Below are 26,907 nucleotides of genomic sequence, written 5' to 3'. Positions count from 1 at the left end.
GTTTTTTATGCATATCACTTGTTTATCCCTGAACACTACAATGGTTTTAAATAACCAGTCCCGCTTTTCCTACGGCGGCCATGTGTGAATCTGTTAGCACTGGCTTTCCTTTGACCAGGCCTCTCTGAAGCCTGCACTGCCTGCTTTCAAGGCCTCATCTGCTGTCACCCAGGCTGCCAGTCACCATCATTCTTGGACCTGTGTTGGCTTCTCCTGTGCTGCATGGGTCACCTGTCCCCGTTTCTCCTTCATTTGTGGTTTGTTCTCTCTGTTGGTCAGGGTCCATCTTCCACCAGCCTTCTGAGAAAGCTGGCCCATGGGACACTGGTAGGAAATCTGAAGTGTCTTTAGTGGGTTGCTCTGTGATTGACATTTTTCGGAAGGGAGCACACCTCAAGGTTGGGAATTGTTCTCTGGATCCTGCAGGCTTCTTCTCACTGGTGTCAGCTGCTGCCGCCGCTTTAGGAAGTCTGCTGGACTCTGACCCTGCTAGCTGCTTGCATATTCTTCTAGGCTTTTAAGATCTTGCTTTCAACTTTGAAGTTCCAAAATCTCACTGAAGATGGAGTAGTTGTCACTGTGCTAGGGAGGCCTTATGGTTTGAACTCCCTGACTCAGGGCCTGAGACCTTTTCTTGTTTGTGTCTTTGATGTTTTTCTTTTCCTTTTAAAATTTATTTAAATTTTATTGTTTAGTTAGCAACCTGGCAAGGGCTGAGTTTCAGAGATACTGAGTACCTTTTCTAGGATGCCCTGGCTCCATATAGCACCCATCTGATGAGGACTGTAGTTCACACCAAGCTGGGATAGACTAGGGTCTGGGGTGTGAACTCATCGCCATGGGTTTGGTGTCTGATGGGATTGGGGTGAGCTAAGAGCCTGGGAGGCTCAGTGACTGGAAGTGAGATGCAGCTTCCTCTGCTCCCCACCGTATATTTTGTTACAAATGTTTGTGTGGCCTTCACAGTTTACCCCAGGTTCTTCCTCATTAGCACGTACTTCCCTCCCCCGGCACCAGGTGGAGTATGCATCACACAGTGTGCAGACAGGGCTGCAGGTCGCTGCAAAACTTGCCCAGTGGGACCTGATGGTGATGAAGCGCCAGGCACCTGCCTGGGTCTTTGCAGACAGGATTTGATGTATGCTGGGCTTGGTGAAGGGGAGGAAAAAGATTCACACCTAGGATGAACACAGTGTCCTTCACCTCATCTCAGAGTTCAGATTCTTGTTGTTGAGCTAGGTCTCACTGTGTAGCGCAGGCTGGCCTCAGGTCTGTGATCCCTGTGCACAGCATGGCAGATGTACAACATCACAGCTGGACCCAGAGTTTGTATTTCAGATACACTGAATCTTGACATATGGCCCAAACCATCTTTCTTGACAGAGAGGGTACAGTGAATGAACGAGAGCCTAGGTTGGGAGCAGGGAGGGAGCTCAGTGAGTAAAAATGTTTGCCGCCAAGGCTGATGCCCGGAGTGCCTCTGTAGCATCCATGTGGTGAAAGGCAAGCTCTTCTGATCGCCACACGTGTCCACACCCATATAAATAGATAAATGAATATAATTTAAAAAGAGAGCCATAGGCCAGTTTTCTGCCAGGAGGACACCCTGCTGGGTGACAGCAGCACTGGTCACAGCTCACCAACAAGAAATGCAAGCTCAGTGGATCTGAGCAGAGGGAGAGGGCTGAAGGAAGAGGAATCAGGAGCAGCCTGAGGGGTGCTGGGAGGATGTACAAAGGAGAGGAGCCACGAGAGAGGAGGGCTTAGGAGCACCTTAGAACTGGGCACACTTACATAGGGCAGGTCCCCTGTCCACCAGGGTTGGCCCATTGTACATTGATTGCCCACGTGCCCCTGGAAAATGGAAAGGATGTTCTGAGGCTTGGAGAACCAAGCAGAAAGTACTTTTAGTCCACAGCCGGCAGTTGTTTTCCAAACATATCCTCAGTTATCTGGAATGTCCAGATAGCTTGGTCTCTCCAATCAACTCAGAGCTTCTGTGCGGGAGAGGCAGAGATCAGCGGAAGGTGCTCAAGTGAAACAGAGGAGAGAGCTTGGAGCAGCCAGATACACTTGGGACCGTCAGTTCTGTACAGGGTACCTGCCGTGTGGTGGGTGGTAGTTGGTGGTGTATATTGAATAGTGTATAACTCCTGGCCTGGGTGCAGCTGCAGGGACACTTGTGAGCAGGTTCTCACTGAAGTCCTGAGCTCGCAGGCTGAGTTTGGCTCTTTGTTTGTAGGGACTACAGCTAAGACACTGAGTGGGCTGTAACTTCCTGTCTAGGTAGTTACTTGGCTAGAGAAGCTGCCACTGAGGGCTGGTGGGACCGCAGTCTCTGCTGAGAGGTCTGCATCTGATGCTTGGTTCTAATGACCAGCGGGAAGCTCAAGCCTCTCTCTCTGATGACGATGCTCACTAGAAATACTCTTTCCAGATCAGGTGTGGTGGCACGTGCCTGTAATCCCACACATTTGAGAGACAGAGGCCAAAGGATCTCTGCCAGTTTGGGGCCAGCCTCAGCTACATGATGAGCCCCTGTCCTGAAAAGCAGGAAGGGAGAAAGGTGTGTCCATTCTGTGAAGTGAAGTCCTAATGAGATTTGCCATGAGACCTATCTGCTGTGTGGACAAGCCTCCGTGTGTCATCCTGACCCTCATCCTCCCTTCCTGATGGCATACTCTGTCTGTAACTTGATATGTGGTATCTAGAAAGGAGCAGAAAGTTCTAGATATCCAGTAGTCCAGGGCAGGAGTAAGTAAAACCATCACTTCCCTCTGGACTGTGGGTCCCATGTTCGCTAATGTATCCCTGGGCCTAGCACACGGCCTGCATGCAGGCTGTGATAGGTATTGCTTTCCTAGAGACCAGGTCTGGAGCCACATTGAGAATGTGGCAGATTGGCAGCCCGCTGCCTGGATTATACTCACTCCTGGTCATGTGTCAGCCTCTCTGTTCTGTTTCTGACCTGTGTAGATGCCTCTTGTGTAAATGCCATTGTTGGGTCTGTTCTGGGTGAGCCTGTATTTTCCTAGGAAAGGTGTTGTAGAAATTACTTTAATCCTGGCCCAGGGTTTCTGCCCTGCCTTTAGTTATTGAGTTCCTGGATAAAACACATATACACAGCCTTCATATTTTTAATAAGCCTTAAGCAGTGCAGCAACTGGACAGCTGCTTGGCCTCCATGCTGCTAGAATCTACTTTCCTATGGATAGTCCGAGTTAGCACTTACTATGTTTCATCTGGGCTGATCTTAACTGCAGTCGGCCAGCCCTCAGGACCATGTTCTTATGGCTCACCTAACGTCTTCCTCCTGCCCCCCTCTTCTTCCCTCATGCTCCTCCTCTGACCCCAAGCCCGCAAAACCTAAACCCCACCTATGTCTCTTCTACCCAGCTATTGTACTGATTAAGGCTATTGTAAGTTTAAAGGCAGTGTGTGTCTTTCATCTAAGAACTTAAATCTCTAAGGCAGGGTAGAAACCTCGGGGGGGGGGGGGGGATTTAAGTATTTACTACTAAGGGGATGGATTTTTCCAGATGGTCAGGGGACCTGATTTGATCAGCCGAGTCATGTCTGAGGAGGTTGTTTCTCATCTCCTTTCTCTGAGAATTGATGAACTTATTAGTCACTCACTAGTGGTTGTTTGCAGTGAACCAGCACACAGGCTGCTCTGTGTACTTGTGTTAAGATAGACAGTCCTGAGCTGAGAGCAGTTCCCTCAGAGCTGGGTGTGGCTGTGGCTAACCAGCAGCCCGGCACACGCTCCCCGGAAAGAAAGGGTATAAGTTCGGGTGGCAGGTCCTCCGAAGGAAAGCAGGCACTGCTGGCTAGAGGGAGGTGGTGTTGGGCCCTGTGGCTTCTCTGGGGGACTCATTTCAAGAAAGGTTCCTTTCCTGTCCTTCCAGAGGGAGAGTCCTGTGAGATCCAGTCTGAGAGTAAGCAAGCCTACCTGGCCTGGCCTTTGCCATAGGTGATGCTGGAAAGCCAGAGGCCATATCCATCCCCTTGACTTGCATTCCTTCAGTGTTGGCACAGGTCCCAGGGCTTTGGCTTGGTATTGATGTAGGACTCAGTTCCTCCCTGCAGGGTGTTCTGGAATAAGCGTCACACCACTTACTGAGCACCTGGGAGCAGGGCCTCGTATAGTGGCTGCTCTTCTCCCCGAAGCAGGCTAAGGAAGTACTTGCTGCCAGTTCACAGATGAGGAAACAGCCACAGGGAGCTTGAGAATCGTGCCTGCAGCCACACAGCTCCTTAGTAGTAGAGCGTGGTCCACAGCTGGGCAGTCTGGCCCAGGGGTACATGGGTAGCTCTTTGTCCCATTTCTATGCTCTGTATCCTGAAGGGTCAGACGTCATCAGAAGACTGCAGGGCTGAGTGTTGCTGCGCTCAGCCCTTGGTTTGCTGCTCTGTTCTGAGCGAACGCTCTGCTGACCTGGATACTATGCTCTGGACTTTCCACAGCCTTTGTCATCTACAACTTCCTGAGCCTGTGCTATGAGTACCTTGGGGGAGAGAGTGCCATCATGTCTGAGATCAGAGGGAAGGCCATTGAGTGAGTATGACAGATTCCTGAGCCCCATGTGGACACCTCCCAGCCTAGAAGGGGGACACACAGACCTTGCCCCCCCGATGGACACACGGAACATGCCCACCCCCCTGAATGGACACACAGACCACCCCTACCCTCCCAAATGGACACACGGACCATGCCACCCCCCTGAATGGACACATAGATCATACCTACTGCCCCCCCCAATGGACACACAGACCACCACCCCCACCCCCTGGCCCCAGCCCGTACTTGTCATTCCCAGGTCCAGCTGCATGTATGGCACGTGCTGCCTCTGGGGAAAGACCTATTCCATCGGCTTCCTGCGGTTCTGTAAACAGGTATGCGTTCAGAGACAACCCAGCCTGGGGAGCGGGTGGGCCTGGTTCAGACCTTTGTCCTGGAGGGTGGTTTCTGTTACATGCTGACCTGTGCCATACCCGTGGAGGTCTCCAGGACCCCCAGCTGTCCCCAAGCTGTTCTGGAGACACTGTGTTAGTGTCATCTGCTGAGACTGGCAGTGAACATCCTGGTAGTATCAGGGGCAGCCTGGGGACAGAGAGGCTGGTCCAGAGTCTTGCTGTGTGTCCAAGAACCAGGAAGCACACGGCTTCTGGACCGTCAGTTTGAAAACCCATCCCTGTTTCTGGGCCAAGGGGGTTTCGGCATTAAAGACACACAGCAGCTCAGACTGTGCAGCCCCTGCCCTCTCCCACATCCCGCTCACAGCGCCGTGGCGGCTGTTCTCCTTCGTCACCACTTCCTGGCTAGTGTTGGACTTCCAGCTTTTCTGCCTGAGTGACCTCCTCATTTGCTTCACCTCTCTGAGCGTGTTTGTTCTATAAAATGGAGGTGGCAGTACGTACTTCAAGAGGTGACTGAAGGGAGCAGATGAGGCAGAGGATGTGGCACAACTCTGGCTCCTTCAGGGAGATAGTCTCTGCGGGTGCCACACCCAGACTTCATATGCCTGCCCTTGGCCTCTGCTGGGCCTCTGTCAGTCCCTCCAATATGGCCAAGTGGTCAGAGAGAAATGATTCCCACCCCCTATCCCCCGCCAGGGGCACTGCAGCCTGTCCCTGGTTTTGGCCTCTGTAGAGGGCTCAAGGCCCACAGCATGGCTGCCTGCACAGCGGTGTCAGTGGATATGCCCCAGCTTCAGTTCTGCTACCCCAGAGGAGGCCTCAGATTCTCTCCCACAGAGTGGTCCAGAAGGGGTTAACACTGTTCTGGTCCAGGGTGGGGCTTGCAGAGCCTTTGTTTATGTGGCTCTGCTACCCAATCCAGACCCAGCTGTGACTCATGGCTGCTTTTGATCATTACATTGTCCTCAAAGTTTTGCCCTCCAGAGCAGAACCGAGAGCACAGTTGGCCTCACCTTCACCAGGTGCAGACCATTCCCCTCCCGGGGTTCTGGGGCTTAACTGTTGAACCTCAACATGGCAGTGAAGGCAGCGAGTGAAAAGAACATGGGAAGGCTCCCAGCAGGCACCCCTGTGCTTACTTACAGTCTTGTCTTCATTCCAGCACCACTGGGTGGGCCAGGATGTCCTCGGGCCCAGAGCCCAGTGTCTGAGTCTTTTGGAGCATTTGTTAAAAGGGGAAATTCCTGGGCTGGGGTTACAATGTGGTGGAAAAGTACTTACCTCTTTTGTGTGTGTGTGTGTGTGTGTGTGTGTGTGTGTGTGTGTGTGTGTGTCCGCGCTTTCCTGGGTTCTGTCCCTATGGGGAGACATAAAGTGGGGGAGTGACAGAGGAAGAGAGGGGAGTAGGGATTCTCGGGTCAGTGACACCCCACTACCACCGCCACCACCCCAGCCCAACAGAACTCTAGCAAGGACTGCCCACTCTGGGACTGACACATGACTTTAACTTCTCACCTGGTCTCTGGACCACAGACCACGGTGTAGCTGGACAAAGGCTCTGGAGCCTGCTGGCTTGGGCTCCATTGCTGCATCTGCCAGTTCAGCTTTGTGCCTCAGTTTCCTTGTGTGTGACTGAGGTGATAAAAGTTCCTCACAAGGGAGCAGCCCTACCAGCTCACCAGGCACCTTGGTGTGAACCTCTGCTTTTCTCCCTTCCTCGCACTGCCTCTGGTGAAGGTGTGCAGCCCAGGGCTTCTGTGGGCTTTCTGATAGCAGTGTACAGCCCTGCCTACAGCATGCTCCTCTGCTGTGGCTCTCCCGCAGGCCAGGCTCTCAGTGGAGCAGAGATGGGTTCCCAGGCTGCCCTTCTGCTCCAGCCACTGGTCCTAGCCTGAGCCATACTGGCCACGCCATGTGCTGGAGCTCCATGTGCCCACTGCCTCCCCTCCACTCGACCTCTGACTGAGGCTGATGGCTTTAGGTCAGTGTGAGTCTGTGGGTGATACGGACACCCCACTGGATCACAGAAACTGCAGAGCCACCTCAGCACACCCTCCTGAATCTAACAGCTTTGAAAAAGCCTGACTATGCATAGAATAGGTGGTCTCAGGAGGATGCTGCATCTGGCTCTTCTGTCCTCACCTGCAGCTCTATGCTGTGGGCATGAGTTATTTAACATTTCCCCGACGGCTACCACTTACTACTACTACTTACTTACTACTACTACTGCAGGGAGCAGTCAACCAGGCCTGAATTTCCATGTACCTTTTGGGGCTCATATATATTAAAGGGTTGTCCTGGCCCCACTTGTTCTTCTTGAAGACTCTCTCCAGCCTACTCAGACCTCAACTCCACAGAAGTCCTGGCCCAGGCCAGAGCATGGGCAAGGAAGCAGATGGGAGGATGAAAAGATGGAGGCCCTTGTGCTCCCTGTGTGGCCAGGTCTTCCTTCCCTGCTGCTGCACCCTGACTACCTTTGTCTTTATTCACACTCTGCCCTGAGCAAGCCTCTTGTCTGTTCGTTTACTTACTTACATACTTATATACTTACTTATATACTGTGTGTGTGTGTGTGTGTGTGTGTGTGTGTGTACACATGCATGCATGTGTGCCTGTGTGACTTGCAGGAGTTTCTCTCCTTCCACTGTGTCCTGAGGATCAAACTTAGGTCAGCAGGCTTGGCAAACAAGTGCCATTACCTGAAGCTTCTCACTGGCTTTGAGCTGCTCTCTCTGGCTGGATCCTGTCCTTGCCATCTTCCTGAAGGCCTCTCATCCTCTGAGCTCTCTCTGAGATGTCTTCTGTTCCTGTTCCACTGGGTCCTATGGTTTTAGTCCTTGCGTCCCCAGCATCCTCTTGTCTCCTTACACATTCTGGCTCCCCTTGTAGGCAGTTCCTTCCTCCTTCTTAACAGCCAGCATAGGCCCAGCTGCCAGAAGAGGTGCTGAAACAGAACAGCTCTACTTATCCTGCCTCATCTGTCTCCCCAACAGGCCACCCTACAATTCTGTGTGGTGAAGCCACTCATGGCCGTCAGCACGGTTATACTCCAGGCCTTTGGCAAGTACCGGGACGGGGACTTTGAGTAAGCAGGGGTCCTCCCCTGGGATCTGTGGGTAGAATATTGGCATATGGATGGGTGCCCTACCTTGACAGAGCTCACTGTGGTCTCCCTAAATTGCATAGGGTTCAGACCTCCCTGAATCTGAGCCTGAGCATGGCAGTGGCCATCTTGCCCTTGGTCCAGATGCCAGCTCTTAGCCAGTCATGCTCATGTTCAGGATGTACAATGGTGACCATGGTGCATCTCAGAAGGTGGTGGCTGCTCGAAGGCAGGTTCTGGAAGGAGCCCTGGGAAGCAGTCCTCAGGCCCAGATGTAAAGGTCCCACTGTGTAAACCAGCCACACCTTTTCATTTGTGGGTTAGTGAAGGCACTTTACACCTGGCCCTGTGCTCTGAGTCCTCACCTGCAACCTGTACCATAGCCCGCCTAGGCAGATGAGTCTGCCAAGATCAGGAGGCAAGCAAACGTCAGGATGCCCACTGTGACACTTGTTACCTCCAGCATAGCCCCAGCTTCTCTCTAGTGTCCTCCATCAGGAGTGGGCTCAGAGCAGGGCCTCCATGTGAGTGAGTGAAGCGGTAATGGCAGGCTGGCCTGCTCGCTGGCACACCCCTGTACCCTATTCCCACTTTGTCCCCATCCCCTGTCCCTCCCTCCAGGGGGTCATTGTAACTTGCTGGAGGGCACAGCCGTGACCCATGGGGAGCAGGTTGTGGGCAGGGTGGAGGAGGGAGCAGCCTGTCCTCGCAGGGCTGGTCCCAGCCACAGCATGCCTGTCCCACAGTGTCACCAGTGGGTACCTCTACGTGACCATCATCTACAACATCTCCGTCAGCCTGGCTCTTTACGCTCTCTTCCTCTTCTACTTCGCCACACGGGAGCTGCTCAGCCCCTACAGCCCCGTCCTCAAGTTCTTCATGGTCAAGTCCGTCATCTTCCTCTCCTTCTGGCAAGGTCAGCCTCCTGTCAGCCTGGTGGTCGGTCACAGCCCCAGTGCCCACTTCCACCTCAGTCCCACCTCCCACTCTGTTCATGATTCCAGAACTAGGGATCCCAGGCCAAAGTGCTGTCCTTAAGATCCTGGCCTAGAACTCAGAGATGCCTTGGCCACTGGGCACTTGGGAAGGGTAAAGCTTGCAGGAAGCGCCTGTGCTGGGAGTCCTCATCCCTGCCTCCAGGAGCAACGAGCCCTTATGTTCTCTGGTGTGGCTGTTTGGGTTGCACTGCCTGACTGAAGGGCATGGGAAGGGATCCAGCGTGTGACCAGACAGTGCCTCTCCCTATCCAGGCATGCTACTGGCCATCTTAGAGAAGTGCGGGGCCATCCCCAAAATCAACTCAGCCCGTGTGTCGGTGGGTGAGGGCACTGTGGCTGCCGGCTACCAGGACTTCATCATCTGTGTTGAGATGTTCTTTGCGGCCTTGGCCCTGCGGCATGCCTTCACCTACAAGGTCTACGCTGACAAGAGACTGGATGCTCAAGGTATGAGCCAGGTTCCTACCCAGGGCGGGACCCCAGTCTCATGAGACCCCCCCCCCAGCATCTTGTAAGGGTTGATGGTACTGGAAAAGGAGCTAAAGAGGTCAGAGCACAGGGGCTGTCAGAGTCCAGAGGGACCCCCAGAGAGCGTCTAGAAGCTCAGTTCACCCATGTAGGTCCTAGTGTGGAGACCACAGCCAGTATAGAAGGGTATATACTTAGAATCCCAGCAGTCAGGAAGCTGAGGCAGGAGGTTGAGAAAAAGTCAGGATAGAGACTAGAGGACTCCACTGTGTGGCATCTGCTCTGACCTGTCTTCTGCCTGCTGAGGGTCTTCAAGGAACAAACCACAGAAACGCTGCTTCCCCATGAGAAGCAGGGTCAGAAGGCAGTTTCCACCACTGGTCTTCATACCTCTAATCCTTGTTGCTAAGGCTGTATTCCATAGCCCCTGGGGTATAGGAGAGCCCTAGAAAGATCATGGTGGGTAGGGTCCACCCTGGGCACCTCTTGGATAGTGCAGGTGTCTGGAGAAGCAGTGGGCCAGGGGGGCAGAAGTCTTGTTCCTGAGGGGAATGTCTGAGGCTGCCATCCAGTGAGAGACTGCAGGGGCAGGAAAAGAAGGCCTCCTGACTAAATCATCTGCCCTCCAGGTGCTGTCAGCTTTACCTCATGGCTAGAGACCAGAAAGCCTCCCCCCCCCCCCCCCCCCCCGAGCCTCAGTGCCTACCATGGGTCCCTGTGGTTAGCATAAGGAGTCTTACGGATCCACAGGCACAGGGCTCCCTCCCCAGTCCCTCTACTGTTCTTGGTTGGGAAGAGACCTTCAACTGCCTCTGCTGGGCTGTGCTCCTGACACACTGGTGCTTGGTGCTGTAGCTGCCACCCTGGTGTCTGAGGGCATCCCTACCCTGCTGAGCCACTTGCTGGTGGTTCCACCCCACCCCTACCACCCCTGCTTCCTGCTAGGCCCCAGTGGGAAAAATCTGATAACATTTATCCATGTCCCTTAAGCCTGGTTAGCCAAGCTGCTAGAAGCAAGCCAGGTCATCTTGCACAGAGGGTGTTGTGTCTCGGAGGCTCTGCAGGAGCGCTTTACTGGTGACTTGGGGGTCTTTCCATGTACTTCCGTCAGGCCAGACCCCCCTATAGATGTGCCCAGCCTAGAAGAAACAGCCCACCCAGGACAAGCTGCTGCTGCTGCTGCTGGGGGCTGTAGTCCATTCTCTTAACCGCGGCACCTCACATTAGACTGGGGTGAACATGCTCTGTGATCGTCCCTGAGCCTTGATTTCCAAAGCTATACATTACAGTGAGCTTTGCAAGACACGGGGCTCCCTGTAGGCATAGCTCCAGCAGATCTAGGAGAAGTGCACGGGAAGAGGGGCCCTCAGATGTGGGGTGCAACTTCCACTGCCATCAGGGTGACCCATGATAGCATGAGCACTGCCCTTTAGGGGCAGCCGGGGTGTCTCGGGATGGGTGGGGGTGTCACTGGGCCTGGGTGAGCAGGCAGTTTTCACTCAGCTGTCTCTTGTCTTCTCTATCCCTCCGGCTTCTCTCCCTGCCCCTTTACTGTGCATTTGCCCTGGGTTTGGCCTCGGGCAGTGCTGACATACGGCCCATACGGTAGGTCTGCTCTCTGCTCTGTCTGCACGTCTGTCCTGCACGTCAGTCTGCTCCTGTCACTGGCATGCCTTTTTTGTAGCCCCTCTGTGTACCCAAGTCCTCCAAGATGGCACTCCTGGGCGAGAGCCCTGACTAAGAGGACTGCCTTTGTAGAGCTTGGCTGCCCTCGTTGCATTCTCTAGTTCTGAAATACACCCTGCTAGGTTCTGGAGCACAGCGCCCCCACTAAAGTAATGGTAGGGGCATTTAGCAGTGTTTCCAAGACAGAACAGAGAGCGGAGAGACTATGAGTCCCATTCATGGCCTGGGACCAAGGTTGAGTTCATTGCTCCAGCTTGGCTTGGTGGCCTAGACTGTGCCTCACCCCTACCCAGATACTGTGGGGCACATATTCAGATGGATGAGTTAGAAGCATGTCAAGGTAGCGAGTTCCGGCCCTCTCAGAGGGATAGCCAACAGGCCAGCCTGCTACTGTGGGGCCTCTGGTACCTGATCCAGCAGCCGTCCCAGGTGGGGGCCATGGCTTGGCACTGGAGCTTGGTGAGCCAAGTGGCTGCCTGCAGCTTCCATCCTGACCTGTCCTCTCCCCTGTGAGTGTTGTGTGTTGCCCCTTTGTCCTAGCTTCCTTCACAGATCCCCAGGTCTCTCCTAGTCAGCAGCAGCCGCCTCTACCCTGTCATGTCCCAGTAGGAAGCAAGTGACCACTGGGGTGGGGTCTGTCCCGGGAACGGGCGCAGGGACTGACCAAGTCTTCCTTCTGCTCCGGCCCCCGTGGCCCACCTGCCCTCCCTGCAGGCCGCTGTGCCCCCATGAAGAGTATCTCCAGCAGCCTCAAGGAGACCATGAACCCGCATGACATCGTGCAGGATGCCATCCACAACTTCTCCCCTGCCTACCAGCAGTACACGCAGCAGTCCACTCTGGAGCCCGGGCCCACCTGGCGTGGTGGCACACACAGCCTTTCCCGGTCCCACAGCCTTAGTGGTGCACGTGACAATGAGAAGACTCTGTTACTCAGCTCTGATGACGAGTTCTAAGTGTGAGCCCTGGTGGGGAAGGAGAGGCGCCTCCTCCAGCCCCCAACCAGACTGGGGAGTGGCCAGCACAGCGTGGCTGCTGCCATTTTATTTATTGGACCAGAAACTCGCACATCACTTCCCGAGGAACAGGCCTCAGGAATATCTCTACCTGGCCGACCCGCACTATCTGGGGCGGGGCAGAGGACAGCGCTGTAGCTGTCACATCTCTGCGACCCATCCTGTACGTGTGTTGGCCAGAAGCTGCATCCTAAGCCCCCTCCCCAACAGGATATCTGCCGAGCTGTCAGGCCCAGCCCACCCTACACCGTGCAATACCCAGACCCAACCTGGTCTTTCCCCACCTGCCCGCTTCTCCCTGTTCACGCTTGTCCGGTGTGAGTCTTGTCACATTCTGGGCAGGTAGAGATGTGAATGCTCTGTGGACCCTCCCCCTCTCCCAACCTAGGCCTGTCTGGCTGCAAGGATCAGAGCCAGACCCCAGAAGCCTCAGGCCTGCCTAGGAAGGATGCCTTGTGCCTGTGGGCCCTTTGGTGACATGTGGGGCTCTGGATCCTTGGGTGTCCTCACCATGGCCACTCTGCCTGCTGAGGACAGCCAGCAGCCCACACTGCCCTCTCACTTGGGTCCAGTTCTTGATAGTTTGGGGCAGAGCCCCCACCCCACCCCCCATACTTCCTGACTGTGCCAGGGCTTGGGTTCCCCACCACCTCCTCAGTGGAGCAGTCAAGACTCCTGCTAGGTCCTGGTCTCCCTGGGGTTTATCCCTCCTGGGTCACAGGAAAAGTCTGAGTCTCCACAATGCAGATCATTTCCAGAGGGAGGCTAGAGGGATGGTTATGCAGTGGGGCCAAGGTAGAGGTGGTCTCAGACCCTCCTGGGTCCCCTGACCATACAGGGCCTGGTGTTCTGCTTCATCTGGCCCCTGGCCCATCTCTTCTGTGCCTTAGTCACATATGAAAGCCTCTCCCCAGTTCCTGTCTGCTCCAGGCACTCCTTGCTGAGCTGCTGGCACTCAGGGTTCTGCAGTGCTGGGTCGGGCACCCTTGTCTGGGACCACCCACTCTCCCTGGCTCCCTCTACGGGCACATCCCAGAGCTGCCTCCCAGGGCTGGGACCTCAGAGGTAGGGTGGCAGGGGGCCTGGTGAGCAGAATTCAAGCAGCACTTGGGTTTGATCTAGTGGGCAGAGTGGTGATGAGCAATACCTTATAGCCTTCACTGGATGCTCTCCCCTTGGCCATCTCTGGAACAAACAGGTTCCTTCCCTGGGGTCCATGGGGAGGGACCTCATGGGGCTGTTGCATCCTAGCAACCTTCTTAGCCTCCTCCTTCCTCATGGCCCAGAGGCTAGCTCTTGGCCACACCAGACGGCCTGGCCAGCTGGTTCCAAGCTGCCCAGGATGGCAGCAGACAGGTGGGACCTTCTTGGGGCATGGCCTTGGTTCCCTCCTGGGATTGCTTCCACCAGTGTGTTTCTTGAGACTTCTTATCTTCCAGGCCAAAGTATGTTGCTGGTTCCTGTCCCCACTGGTCCCCACCCACCCTGGCACGTGCCTGCTGACATGATGGGTGAGGCTGTGGGGGAGCACAGTGGCAGGAAGCTAGTGGTCCTTGGGAACAGGGGACAGGAATCTGTACCCAACTGCCCCATTCTTTCTTCCCATTCTTTCTTCCTAGGATGCATAAATTATCTTGTGTCTCATTTATTTTTTAATTTTTTTTCAGATAGAGTAGCTCTTTGTACATAAAAAAAAAATACTTGAAAATTGTATGATGTATGAGAAGACAGAGCCCCCTAGTTTTGTATTTTGTCGTGTGACTGCCGTGCGTTCCACCAGAAAGCCGCTCTATTTTGGTCTCTGTGATATTTTAAATGCGTGACAGAAGCAAGCAAATAAAGTCAGGAAGAAATATATATGAGATAATATAGATTGTATTGAAATCTCTTCTGCCTGCCAGTGAGGTTTTATTTTTCCCTTCCCCTTCTTGTCCGGGAGAAGTGTAGTGGCCGTGGGCAGAGGCGTCCATCCTCTTCCTGTGTGTGAAGTGGATGTAGGTCATGGGGGATGGTTATATTGTCTGGGACTAAAATCAGGTTCCACATTCCTATTAGACAGTTTCTCCTTTCTTCACAGACAGCCTAACACAAGGACTTTCCTCTCCCCATCCCCGAGAAGGTTGGGCCTCAGCCCTTGTTTTTTTCCAGGGACAGGTGGTGACCATTTTTGTAGGTATCTCCCAGAAGATCAAAGATTTGCCCACCCACCTTGGCTTCTCTGAGCCCATCCTCCATCCTTAGGAACCAGGAGCCTAGGGCAGGAGTACCTGGTCATGGGTACCTTCCTTGCCTTTCAAAGAGCCTGGCCTATGGGTGACAGGCATGGCTGGAATGCCTGTGGGTGGGGGAACTTCCTAAGAAGCCTATAACCTGAAGGTAAACAGCCTACGTCATCTGCGCACACGCCTACCCACTACCCGCTACCCCTTCCTGCTGCCAGGCCAGAGCATAGCCTCTCAGGAAGGAGTCTTGGCACAACCCCAATCTGAGGGGGAGAAAGTTCTATGGGTCCAGCCAAGCCACATGATCTGGCTCTTCCCCTCTGCCCCTTTCCTTGGCCTCTCTCTCCCTCCTGACTAGCCACAGAGAAGATTCTAGGCCTCTGGACTAGCATTTGTTGTGCTTTTAGGGTTTGCAGCCCTTCTGGCTTTTCTAGACTATTCCTCTTTAGCGCCTTTATTTTAAAGCAGTGGTTCTCAACCTCTGGGTCACGACCCCTCTCATGGGGGTTCATAACAGTTACAAAGTTACAGTACTGAAGTAGCAACAAATTAAGGTCGGTGGTCACTACAACATTTCAAAGTAAGCTACAAGAAACCAGGAAGTACCACTCAGAAAAAGTCCACTTGGGTTTAAACCCTGCTCCCCTGGCTGAAGACCAGAGGATTCCACTCTTCACCCAGGATGGCAGTCAGTGAGTATGCACACACCCCTCTCCTGACTGACACTGAAGCCTGTCGCCTAGAATTCACTTCTCTCTCTGGATCCTCAAGTACACTGGGACGCAGTTCTCACGGGGTTGTAAAAAACCAGACCTATGTGAAAGCAGCAGGAAGATAGTTTTTAAAACTTACCACCTCTCTCTGCCTGGCACCGTACAGTGTGAGCACCACTTTTCTGGCCTGTCTCCATCCACACCTGCTTGCAAAAGCTAACAATGGGCTATAACCTCCCTGACCCAGAAGTCCCTGCCCACCCATCTGAAGCCACTCATTTAGAGCACACACAAAATAGTCCAAGATAAGCACTTTTCTTGTGGAAAAAGAGAACTTGACTTTATTCAGAAAGTCTACAAAATACTCAAGGCAGATAACTGGCTCACTTGAAGTCAGAAAATAAATAAACTCTGGGGAGCTGGGCAATTTTTTTTTAAAACTATTGTTGCCACCCAGCTTTCCCTAAATATAAGATTAAATGTGATTTATTTGTAGATACAAAATATAAGTCCAGCTCAGGGCCCACGTATTTCCCAGGGAAGAGGAGCTGGACTCTGGCTGGTGAGAATAACTTAGATTCGTGCAATAAATAAGAGTAGAAGAGTCAGCTGTATACAGCGTTGGGAAGGTGCTAGGGCTGGACTTCCCAGGGGAACAGTGGTCAGCCCCCAGACCACCACAGATACTCCAGACCAAGGTGGAAGCCTTAATTCCAAGTCACCCCACCCCCACCCCATTCCCCGCATCAGGACTGTAGTATGTCTGTCTACCACAGTGGTCATCTCCATCGGCCCTTCTTTGGCTGGCCAGCTCCTCGCCTCATCCCTCTGTGTCACCTCCTCTCTCCTTCACCTTCTTTCCCCACCACACAGACAGCCGTCTCCCAGGCCAGGGAGGCTCTCCTACTACGTTGTTCAGTCCTCCCCCCGCCCCCCCCCCCCCCCCGTGTACTGTTCCCCCTGTGGAAGTCACGCTTGGAATGTTCACTAAGGCAGCTGTAAGAAGGCCCCACTTGGGTTTGCAGCTCAACTATTCAGTACTCAGTGGCCTTAGGTCGGTTTGCTTCCCCATGTATGCACTGAGCTTCATTGATCCGTTCCAAAGACTCTTAGCTTGGGAAAGCCTGACCTTCCCAAGTCCCAAGCACAGTTGGGAGATCTCTTGAGTCCTGCTTCCCGGCAGGGCAGCCTCACAAGGCCACACCTAGTCCTGAGTCCTGGCAGGGTCGGAAGGGCATACTGGCACAATCCAAAGCCTCTCCCACTAGCTCTCTCTTCTCCAGGCCATTTCCACCTCTCTTTCAATCTGAGATGGACTTCCAGCCCAGGGAAACCTAGAACCCCAACGCCTCCCCCCCCCCCCCAACTTAGCAAAGTTGCCCCTCCCCAGGGCCATCAGGTCCCAGTCTGGGGACCTGCAAGAGTTAGAGCCCAGGAAAGGAATGTGAAGTCACTACAACGGGTAGCCGTGGCAGGGAAAAGGGACAGGGAGCAGAAGGCACTCAGACTCTTTAGGACGGGAGTGGGTCCGAGGGGAGTTGGTGGGGGCGGGGTGGGGGCGGGTACTAGGAGCAGGGGGCGGGGTCAGGAGCAGGGGAGGGGCCTGGCGCCGACTTGACGATGGTGATGACGCTGGCGGGTGCCACCAGTGCCGCGGGCCCGCGGGCGGCGGCCACCGAGCGCGCGAAGCCCTGCAGCGCCTCACACTTGCCGCGCAGCGCGTCGAGCTCCAGGCGCATGGCGGCGTTCTCGCGCGCCAGCTTGTCCACCTCGCGCTCCAGCTCGGACTTCTGCTTCTGCAGCTCCTCCTTCTGGCACACGCGCTTCACGCGGCAGCTGGCCGCGTAGCCGCGGTTCTTGAGTGTGCGGCGCCGCTGCTTCAGCCGCGTCACCTCCTCGGCCGACAGCCCGCGCAGGTTGCGGTTCAGCTCGCGCACCGACAGCCCCATCAGCGCCTCATCCGACAGGTGCGGCGTGTTCTCGCTCAGCTCGCGCTTTACCTGACGGGCCGTGGGGAAACAGAGGCACGGGCCCGTGCTTGGGGATGCCGCCCCACTTCCCATTGCGCCCCACTCCCCACTCTCCGTTACAGCGGTTACTGGACTTGAGCCAAGACCTTGAAGGTGAGCAGGACCAGCATTAGCATACAGGAGGTCACCCAGAGCTCAAACTAACCACGCGTCAAGTCCTGGACCCAGCTGAGAAACCTAGCCTGGAAAGCACCTTGCAATGGGGGAAGCGCACTTAGCAGGAAGTAACCTGCCCCTGTAGCCCCGTCTCTTCTGAGTCCCCTTTGGGGCTTCTAGGAAGGAAAGGGGTATTGGGATGTCGCTGCTCCACCAGGAGCAGCAGCAGAGAGACCACAAGGAGCTAGAAGCCTCACCTTCAGGGCCTTGCTAGATAAGGGATCCACGGACATTTTCGCAGAAGGTATCCTCTGGGCTGGAGACCTGGGAAAGAAAGAAGTTCAGGGTCACCTTGATTGGTTTGTTCATGTTTTACTTTGAGTAAAATCCAATTTCCGTACCTCGAATTCAAAACGTCTATCTCAGAATTGCAACCTCCTCTGGCCCCAACAGTCCAGCCTTTGCGCTTGCTCTCCCTGTACTGGCTGGCCCTGCTTCCCACAGTGACTCCTCATTATCTAGGTCTTTGCCCAGTGCCACCTTTTCAGAGATATCCTCTCTGACTACATCCCATCCCAATGGATGGTTTGTCCTTCCCCGCCCCCTTCTCCACCGAAGTGCCAGATTCACCACAGCCGTGCCACACCAAGGTCCGTGCCTGTATACACTAGGTGCTCAACAAATATGAACTGGGGGAGTGGGCCATCCTTCCACTCACCTTTCCCACATGGAGCCAGGGCATGCAAATTTGGGATTTGTTTCAACTTATTACATGTATGTGTACCTCAGTCAGGTACACCAGAGTTGTGACAGTTGTTTGGAGCTCAGAGGGTAATATGCAAGGAGTCAGTTCTTTCCTTCCACCTGTGGATTCTAGGGGATCCATCTCAGAGCCTTAGGCTTGGCCGCAAGCCCCTTTACCCGCAGAGCCATCTCACCTGCCCATTCTTTGTTTTGAAGACATGGTCTTACCATGTAATCCAGGCTGGGCTTAAACTCACTATCCTCCTGTCCCTGTTTCTTGAGTGCTGGGATTACAGGCCATCTACAGAAATATGCCCAGAATGTATGGGTACAGGTCCGTGAGCACCCCATCAAACCCAAAGTATGTGTGCAGGTCCGTGAGCACCCCATCAAACCCAAAGCCCATCCAGCACTCTGCCAAGATACAGCACCCCCGCTTCCTATTTCTAGCAGGATTTGTGCAAGGTCATGTTTTGGAAAGGTTTCCCAGACTGCCTAGGTCTGCCCATCAGGAAGTCAGTGTGGTCCTAGAGCAGTGGATCTGAACCGTTCTAATGCTGCCACCTTTTCACAGCACCTCATGGTGTAGCGACTCCAACCAGGCAATTGTTTTCAGTGCTACTTCATAACTGTAATTTTGCTACTGTTAGGAATTGTAGTATAAATATCAGATATGCAGGGTATCTGATATATGACCCCTGTGAAAGCGTCATTCAACCCCTCAAAGGGGTCAAGACCCACCCAGGCTAAGAACAACTGCTCTAGAGGGAACAGCAGCTATCCTCTAGCCTAAAGCCACCCCACTGGTCCCCAGAGCCTCACATAATCTTCAGTGACCGATTCCTGCTTAGTTGAAGTTTGCCATGTACAGGACACTGGGGAGGCAGGTGGATAAAAACTCATGGAGGGAAGATCACCCGTGTCGTGGTGCACACCTGTATCCCACACCCTGGAGGTAGAGGATCAAGAAGGACTTCAAGGCCAGTGTTGGCTACGTAGCAAGTTTGAGGCCAGCCTGGGTTACAGCCTGAGCCATCTCTCCAGTCCTTTTCCTTTCTTTCTGCACTGGGATAGAACGCACAGTGCACAGACATGCATATAGACAAAATACTCATACAAATGAAATAAAAATAAATATTCAAAATTTAAAAGGGCAAGTGGGAGGCTCAGCGTTTGGATCCCCAAAACTCATGCAAATACAGGGAAAGTGTGGGCCCCACTTGTAATTCCAGCATGGACGGGGTTTGGACATGGGATTCCCCAGAACAAGCTAGCTTGCTAGGCTAGCTGAACCAGGGGCTCCGGATTCATTAAAGGTCACAAGCAATCATGGACTGCAAGCACCAACCTCTGGCCTCCACGCACACTTGCACCCTGCGTGCTAACACACATCTTAGAGTCTTTAGCGCATGCGTGCAGCACTACCTCAGTGTCTGCCCTGTGCTAAAGATGTCCCCTCTTCAATGGTAGAGACCTTGTTAAATCCTCTATGGTTTCCCCAGGGCTGAGAACAGTGTCTGGCTAGAGAAGACACTCATGTGACAACTGTGGGATTCTTAGGGTGACTCAGGCCGAGGTGGGGACAGTCTGGGGCTTCTGAGGAAGAACTCCTACCAGGTCAGGGGTCTAGCAGCTCAGTCAGAAGGAAGGAGCTGGTCAGGAAAGGGAAGTTGGCCATACTGTTTTGACTGAAACGGCTGCTGTGGCCCCAGGGCTAGCAGGGTCTTATGGGGCCTGATGGAGAGTTGAGGCACAAAGCAGTGATCCCAAAACTCAGGAGGGTCAAGGGTTCATCAAATAGATCGTAAATTCAAAGCCAGCCTGGGCTACGGGAGACCCTGTCTCAAACAATCAAACCAAACCAAAAACTAAACAAGAGCCACCGGGCCAGGCATGCCCCACATCCTGTAATCCCCAGGGTTGGGGAGGCCAACCTGAGGAGCAGGCTGAAGCAGGAAGACCACATTTTACTTCACCCTTGGCTACATATCAAGTTCAAGGCCAGACTGGGCTATGCAGCAAGACCCTATCTCTACAGAACAGAAAGCCTCCAGGCCTCTAATGATGGATGTAGCTGGAAGAAGCGGCACCTGGTGCTGAGACTTGGGCAGGTCTAGGCTCAGGTGCTGATTCTGGGTAAAGGATTCCACTTGGCTTTACAGGAGTGCCTAGAACTTCTGCTCACCCTGCCTCAGACATCTGAGTAATAGGATTACAGGTGTGGGCCACTATGCCTGCATTGGCCTTCCTTTTAAACAGTCCCCTGCCTGAGCCACACACGTGGGAGTTGGGTGGGGTGGTACCTGCCCACTGAGAAAATCTGACATGACACAGCCCACATGGACACCTCCCACGGGTCCCATGGAGCCCTACTAGCCAGAAGACAGAACCCAGGCACCCATGCTGGGCTCCAGGCAGGCCCTGTGCCCAACCCTACCCTGCTAAGCCCCACTAAGCTGCCTCCCTCTATTTTAACTCCTGCCTCTGAGAATCTCTTTCACAGGTGCCAGGAGAATTGGAGCAAGCATCAGGACCCCACCCATGTGACCTTTGGCCCAGATCAGAGCACTGCAAACAGGGAAAGGGGCACAGTCTGGGAGGCAAGCCCAGAGTCCTGTCTGAGCTTTCTCCTGGCTGTGCAACCTGGGAAGAGCTTCTCTCTCCAGTAGATAGTAGATGGGTCTCTATTATCCTTATCTGTAGAGTGGGATGATCTCTTCTACAGTTTTAGTGAGAACTTGTCATATAAATAGAGGGGCAGGCAACAGCTGGGAACTTAGTAAAATTGCTAAGCCTTACCAGCCGTCAGGGCTGTAGCCAGCTCCGGGGGCTTGCTCTGAGCCAGCATAGCCAGTAAGGATCACCTACAGAACTGCATGTAGGAAAGGCCCAGGTAGTGACCCAGAGAGGGACATTACTTGCTAGAAGCCACATAGCTGCCTATCTGCAATGGGGGTAGAATCATGACACTGGGAAAATCTCAGGACTGGTTGGGTTTTTCCCTCCTCAAGACAATGTTTCTCTGGGTTAGCCGTGGCTGTCTTAGAACTCTCTCTGTAGACCAGACTGGCTTCAAACTCAAGAGATCCATCTGTCTCTGCCTCTCAAGTGCTGGGATTAAAGGCGTGGGCCACCATTGTCTGGCTTCGGGACTGACTCTTGACCTACCATCATCTTCATGGTCTTCCTGATAACATTGTCAAGTGATGCCCAGAGAGGGTGACAGAGGGGACACAGCCACTCAGGGCAGAGCCCAGGACTGAAGCTCCACTGAGCCAGACAAGTCCTCACAGCACATCCTCTGTACAGCCTCACCTCTGTGAAGAGGAAGCCATTTTGCCTGTGCTGCCTGAACCTGGGCTAGGCTGGCACAGCAAATGACAACGCATATCCAGGCCTTCTTGCCAGTTGGGTGGAGCTGGGTGGGGGTGGGGTATGGATAACTACTTTGTCAAGAGACTTGGTGGAAGAAGGGGGTCTCTCCCACATAAGTTAACTGAAGACCTACTGGCTGCGGATTACTGGGGTGCAGTGCCTGTTCCAGAATCTTGGCAGCATAGCCTGGCTCCTTACCAGTCAGCTGTTCTTCCTGAGCCTGGTCTCCCCACTCCCACCCCCACCTCCGCTTGTAGAGTGGGGTCAGTGTGTAAAATGCATGAGTCTTAGGTCAACTCAGAGTCCGACTTGGGTGGCTGGGCACAGACAGTTCTAACCAGACACCTGTTTCCAGTGAGATGAAACAGCCCCAGTCTTTCAAAACCTCCCTGTTTTCTTCGAATGGCCTCAGAATCCCTCTCTACCCAGCCAGTCCCCTGCCCCCCTCCCAAGAGATGGATGGGACTGAAGCCATGCTCTTTAGAGACAAATGAGTGCTTGGCCCCAGGAAAGCTGGGGGACCTGCCCATCCTCCTCTGTCCCGCCGACCCCCATTCTAGCCTCAGGCCCCTCAGTGGCATACTAGACGTCACAGAGGCCCACATTTGCCCAGGAATGTCCTAGCTCAGCGACCAGCCAGTCTCAGAGGGAATGTCCAGCATGAGAAGAGGGATTTTCCCATCACCTTTGGCTTTTGGCTTCCAGCAGCAGGCCCCAGTTTCCAGGACACAAGGCAAGGACAGCCCACTGCCACCAGCCTGCCTGACCCAGGGACGCCACCCTCAAGGCTTCTCTTTTTCCTGGGGAAGGCAGCAGGGCCAACTGCAGGTCTGAGGTTCCTAGTATTCTTTGGAGACCCAGGAGTGAGCTCATTCTCAGGGACATGACGGCTGTCCCGCCAGGGGCCATGGCCTTCCTGTCCCTGTCTCTGGCCCCTTGCTGTACACCCCAGACATCCTGCAGACGGCCCACCCACTGGCATGGGCTCCTCTCTGACTGCTGAGCCATAGTGCTTACTGGCTGAGGACAGAGGGAAAAAATGTGTTTGCCTGGGTCTTGGCAGCAAGTGTGGAGCGCCTCCTCCCTGCTGGAAGGGCCCAAGGCTGAGAGCTGAGCGGCAGCACAGGGGAGCAGCAGCCTGGGTCTCAGCCCCATTCAGCCACCCACACTCTTACCGCATGACTTCAGGTTGTCAACTCCCTTTCTCTGGGCCTGGATTTCCCAACATGCCCAACCTCCCCTGAGCCTAAGGTACCACCCAGTAATGGCAATGTCGGAGTTTACAGTGGTAGAGTCTGGCCCAGAATAAAGCTTCAGAGCCCCTAGCAGGGTGGAGGCATAGGAGGAAAGGAAAGGAAACCAGGGAGGGCCTCCTGGAGGCAGAGGCATGAGAGCACAAGCAGCCAATCTATGAGCCCTGACTGCCTTTCTCCCTCCACCTGCACAGTTAGGGGCCACTTCCTCTTCCAGCCAGGCCAAGACCACAGTGACCTCACCACTGCTGAACAATGCCCCCCACACCTCCACCTCCAATAGTATCAAAGGAGTCACTAGAAACACAAACCTACAAACTTGACCGTGTTTGGCACGTTCTAAGACCTTGTACTAGTCGGGTGTGGTCATGACATATACCACGATCAAAGCCCTCAGGAGGCAGAGGTGGGGACACCATTAGTTCAAAGCCAGCTCAGCTACATAAGACCCTATATTAAAAAAAAATAATAATAAAATAAAATACAAACAAAAATCAGGCTAAATCGATCGCTCAGTGGTCAAGAACCCTTGCGGCTCATGCAGACGACCTACATTCCATCCCCGGTACCACTTCAAGCGGACCATACCTGCCTGCAGCTACAGTTTCAGGGACCTGACATGCTCTGGCCTCCACAGGCATCTGCACACGTGGTACACACACATTCACTAAAGCACAAACATCTATGTAAATAGCAAATGAGTTTTAAAGAATCTTCAGGGAAAAAAAAAATCAAAACCGCAGAGCCCATGCTACCAGTGGCCCCAGGCCACAGAGGAGCCTCCGGCTGCTAAGATGTCCCCTCCCTTCTCCCAGCATCTTTCTCACTAATAACTAACAAATGAGCAAATAGGATTTTCTGACTATTGGCCAAAAGAAACACAGGCTCTGTGAGTGTGAAGGAGGGACTCCCCTGCACCCTGTAGTACCTGCTCATCTGGGGGAAAATTCCTTAAAGCCTCCAATAGCCCACAGTCTTGCTTTCTGCTTCCCTGGACCCGAGATCCTCTTTCTACCTGTGTCATGGAGCTCAAGGACATGGACCCATTGCTCATTGCTTCAACTAGCCACAGATCCAGGAAGCACCTACTGTCCGCCAAGTCCCGTGCTGAGCCTTGAAGGCCCAAAGAAGAATCACAGCCCTTGTCCTCAGGGTTCCAGAGTCACCACCAGCCACCTAGACCCTAGCCACATCCCCAGGGAAACCTTCCATGATTGACCCCCAGCTAAGTAGGATCCCCTGGTTGCTACTTAGACAATCCTGGCTTTTCCTCCATCCCACCTATCTTAGCAGCTACACTGTATCAGCTGCTTTGGTTCTTTAACTTTGTTTCCTAGAAGGCAATCTCTGGATCTGCAGGTTAGTCTCACCCCCAACATCTGGCCCCACCCCCAACATCTGGCCCAGCAGCTTCCAGGTGCATTGATGGGAGCAGTACCACAACCTCAGATGAACTGGTCTAACCACCACGCCTTCCTGCCCCAGTGAGTGTATATCCCCTCACACCATGAGCCCAAGTAAATCTGTCCTCCCTTCCAAAATAAATAGGGTGGAGAGATGGCTCAGTGGTTAAGAGCACTTGTTGCTCCTACAGAGGACCCATATTTACTTCCCAGCAACCACATGTGGACTGGTAACTACAATTCCAAGGGACCCAAGACTCTCTTCTGACCTCTGCTGGCACCAGGCAGACACACAAACACACAGACACACACACAGACACACACACAGACACACACACAGACACACACACACACACACACACACACACACGGTGCAAACATATGTAGACAAAATGTTCATTAAACAAACAAACAAAAAAAAGTGCATGATCTAGGACTCCTGGGTCCTATCTGACCTCTGGGGACTGAAGGAAAACAGAATCTTTCAGTGCTAAGTTTCCATCTGTCAGTGAGCCAGTTAGCCACTTCCCCTCACCTCTGACCCCTAGCTCTACTGGGAGATGTTTCCTGATGAGGTTTGAGGATTGACACACATGATTTCTGTGGTCCTAGCTGCGAACACCCAACCCCCTCAACTCTACAGACACCACCAGCTCCAGGCCTTGCGGTTGATTCTGCTTTCCTAGTTTCCCCTGGAAAACAGGCTGTGTACCTCAGCTTCCAGAGCTCTCCTGCCATCGTGCTGTAGATGGGGACCCTGGACTCCTCACAGTGGGAGCAGAACTCACTGGGCTCAAAGTTAAAATATCATGGATCCCACCCTCTAACAAGCTCCATTCCCACCTCCTCGGATTCGAGCACCCTCAGGTTGGGGAGGGGGCAAGAGGGAAGGTCGAAGTGGGATCGTGGGGTTTCCAGAACAGGTGTTTTCTTGCGGCACTTTCTCCCACATTAACCTTTCCCTCAGGAAGACCAGGGACTGGTACTGGCTGTTGCTCTTGCTGGGGCTGGGTGGACTCCAGGTGTGCCAGCTGACCCAGTCTTAAATTAGCCTTGGGGTCCAGCGGTCCACACAGACTCTAAGGAGTCCAATCTGAGGAGTGTGACAGTCGGCCTCGTGCCATCCTTCCTGGATCCAGCAGGTGCAGCCTCAGACACCCAAACCAGCCACCAGAATAGTCCGGGAGGCTTGTCTTCCCCAATCTGTCACAGGCTTTCTGGCTTTCCCTGTTTCTCCTGAAACTGGAGGAATGGGGCAATCCAGGGATGAACAGTCCATACTGAGCCAGAAAAACCTGGGGCCAAGGAAGGACTTCCATGTACTAAGTTACCAGATCTGCCAGGTGGCCAGGAGAAGGCTGGCTCGCTAACCTTTGCTCTATTCTAAGCTGCAGGCACCCGCGCTGGGCGAGGAACAAACACTGATGTCACATGGCTCCAGCCAGGGGAAACTCCAGAGACAACAGGGGCCGGGCAGTCCCGGCTGGTGGAAAAGGGGAGGATGACGGAGGGTGGAAAGGGAGGGGAAAAAATTCCAAACCTGGTGTGACCACCGACCGGGCCACTTCCTTCACTTGGGTCCTTATTCCGCATTTGCTCCAGTGGACACCAATGCGCACCCACTTCAAGATACACTGGGCTAGTGTCAGTCTCCAGGGAGCGCGTGCGGCCACACACACATACACACACACAGAGGTACACCGTGTCCACGCAGTCCGCAGAACCCAGGGCACTCCCCAGAGAACACACGCGCACGCAAGCCACCGGGAGACGTAAACAAACGGCGCGCACAAGGTGCTGGGCGCGGCTCCAGAGACTGTTCTCACCGAGTCACGTACGTGCACGCCCCGCCCCCGCCCCCGGCCGGGCTTCCTCCCGGGCCCGCGCACCGCCTCCCAGCCAGCCCCTCCGAGGCCCCTCGTGGAGCTGATGTTCGGGGGGCGCCGAAGGGGCAGGACCATGCGCGGCCCAGGCAGGACCGGGAGCGCACACTCCTGGCGCTCGGTCCCAGACCCTGACGCGTCCTTACCGCTCTCCGCCAGGCCCCGCGCTCAGTGCGCGCTGGTCGCTGCTGTCCCGGTGGAGGTCCCAGGCCGCTCTCGAGCCCTACTCCTCTGCGATCGGGACCGCAGTTCACTAGGAACCCCGCTCCGCGCAGCGCCGCTCGGAGTTTTGTTATGGGGCAGGCGGCGCAGGGGGCTGGAGCCGCGCGCAGTTGTAAAGCGAGCTTCCCGGAATTACTCACGCACAGGATTCCTTTCATTCATAAAAACCCAGTCATGCAGTGACGTCACCGCCCCAGCCGCCAGCAAGCCCCAGAGCAGCCTCCCGGAGCCGAGGCTCCGCCCACACCCGCGTGAGGCGCCGCCCCCAGTAGGCCCCGCTCTAGGGGCGGACAGCCAGAGCCGCCAGGGTTCTCAGTGCTGGGACTGTGTCCTCTGGATGTATTCATGTGACACCTCTGGAGAGCCGCGTGGGTGGAGGTGTCGTTTGCTTTACAGTTCACTGTCTGGCCTTTTCTCCCGTCCATCTACATCCTTTGCCCGGATGACCTCATCCAGTTTTAAGTGGTTTTAAGTGCATCGCTGTACCTGTGAGCCCTAGGTTTGTATTTCTGGAGCTACAGCAATTGCCTACCCCTGGCCTTCACATGGTGTCAGCTCCAGATCTTCAACCCGACCTTCACTCGCCCCAGGGACTCTCTCCATGTGGATAGATGTGTTTGTCACTAAACTCTGATGCCTAGCATTCATTCCCCACAACTTACACGATGGAAGGAGACAATGACTCCTGAAAGCTGACCTCTGACCTCCACATATTAGGGCAGCATGTGTCTCCTCACTCAGAGACACATAACAAATAGGTGAATTTAAGGCGAAC

The 26,907-nt window shown here is 54.2% G+C and overlaps 2 protein-coding genes across 8 annotated transcripts in view; one reads left to right on the top strand and one right to left on the bottom strand.

Annotated features, from left to right (window-relative positions):
* Positions 1-14,079, top strand: part of Tmem184b (transmembrane protein 184B) — a 44,244-nt gene extending 30,165 nt beyond the window's left edge. For 5 of the 6 annotated variants that reach the window (XM_076911626.1, XM_034516674.2, XM_034516675.2 and 2 more), the window contains exons 4-10: positions 4,468-4,558; positions 4,821-4,896; positions 7,914-8,005; positions 8,770-8,939; positions 9,274-9,468; positions 11,074-11,094; positions 11,890-14,079. In XM_076911626.1, coding sequence (XP_076767741.1) covers positions 4,468-4,558; positions 4,821-4,896; positions 7,914-8,005; positions 8,770-8,939; positions 9,274-9,468; positions 11,074-11,094; positions 11,890-12,131 — 887 coding nt within the window. In that variant the 3' untranslated portion in view covers positions 12,132-14,079. The remainder of the gene's footprint in view (positions 1-4,467; positions 4,559-4,820; positions 4,897-7,913; positions 8,006-8,769; positions 8,940-9,273; positions 9,469-11,073; positions 11,095-11,889) is intronic. The other variant, XM_034516673.2, reaches the window with a different exon arrangement.
* Positions 14,080-15,439: 1,360 nt separating this feature from the next.
* Positions 15,440-26,309, bottom strand: Maff (MAF bZIP transcription factor F). 2 transcript variants are annotated; one of them, XM_034515940.2, is made up of 3 exons: positions 26,057-26,309; positions 17,510-17,576; positions 15,440-17,126 (listed from the first exon to the last, which is right to left on the bottom strand). In XM_034515940.2, exons 2-3 carry the CDS (start codon positions 17,543-17,545, stop codon positions 16,692-16,694), a joined length of 471 nt encoding a protein of 156 aa, XP_034371831.1. In that variant the 5' UTR covers positions 17,546-17,576; positions 26,057-26,309; the 3' UTR covers positions 15,440-16,691. The 2 variants fall into 2 exon arrangements, with proteins under 2 accessions (XP_034371831.1, XP_034371834.1); XM_034515943.2 differs by lacking the exon at positions 26,057-26,309 and adding an exon at positions 25,568-25,770.
* Positions 26,310-26,907: the final 598 nt, after the last annotated feature.

This window comes from Arvicanthis niloticus, chromosome 13, assembly GCF_011762505.2.
Source record: "Arvicanthis niloticus isolate mArvNil1 chromosome 13, mArvNil1.pat.X, whole genome shotgun sequence".
NCBI lineage: Eukaryota > Metazoa > Chordata > Mammalia > Rodentia > Muridae > Arvicanthis > Arvicanthis niloticus.
The sequence above is the reverse complement of the archived record's forward strand: the minus strand, read 5'-3'. Positions and strand labels throughout refer to the sequence as shown.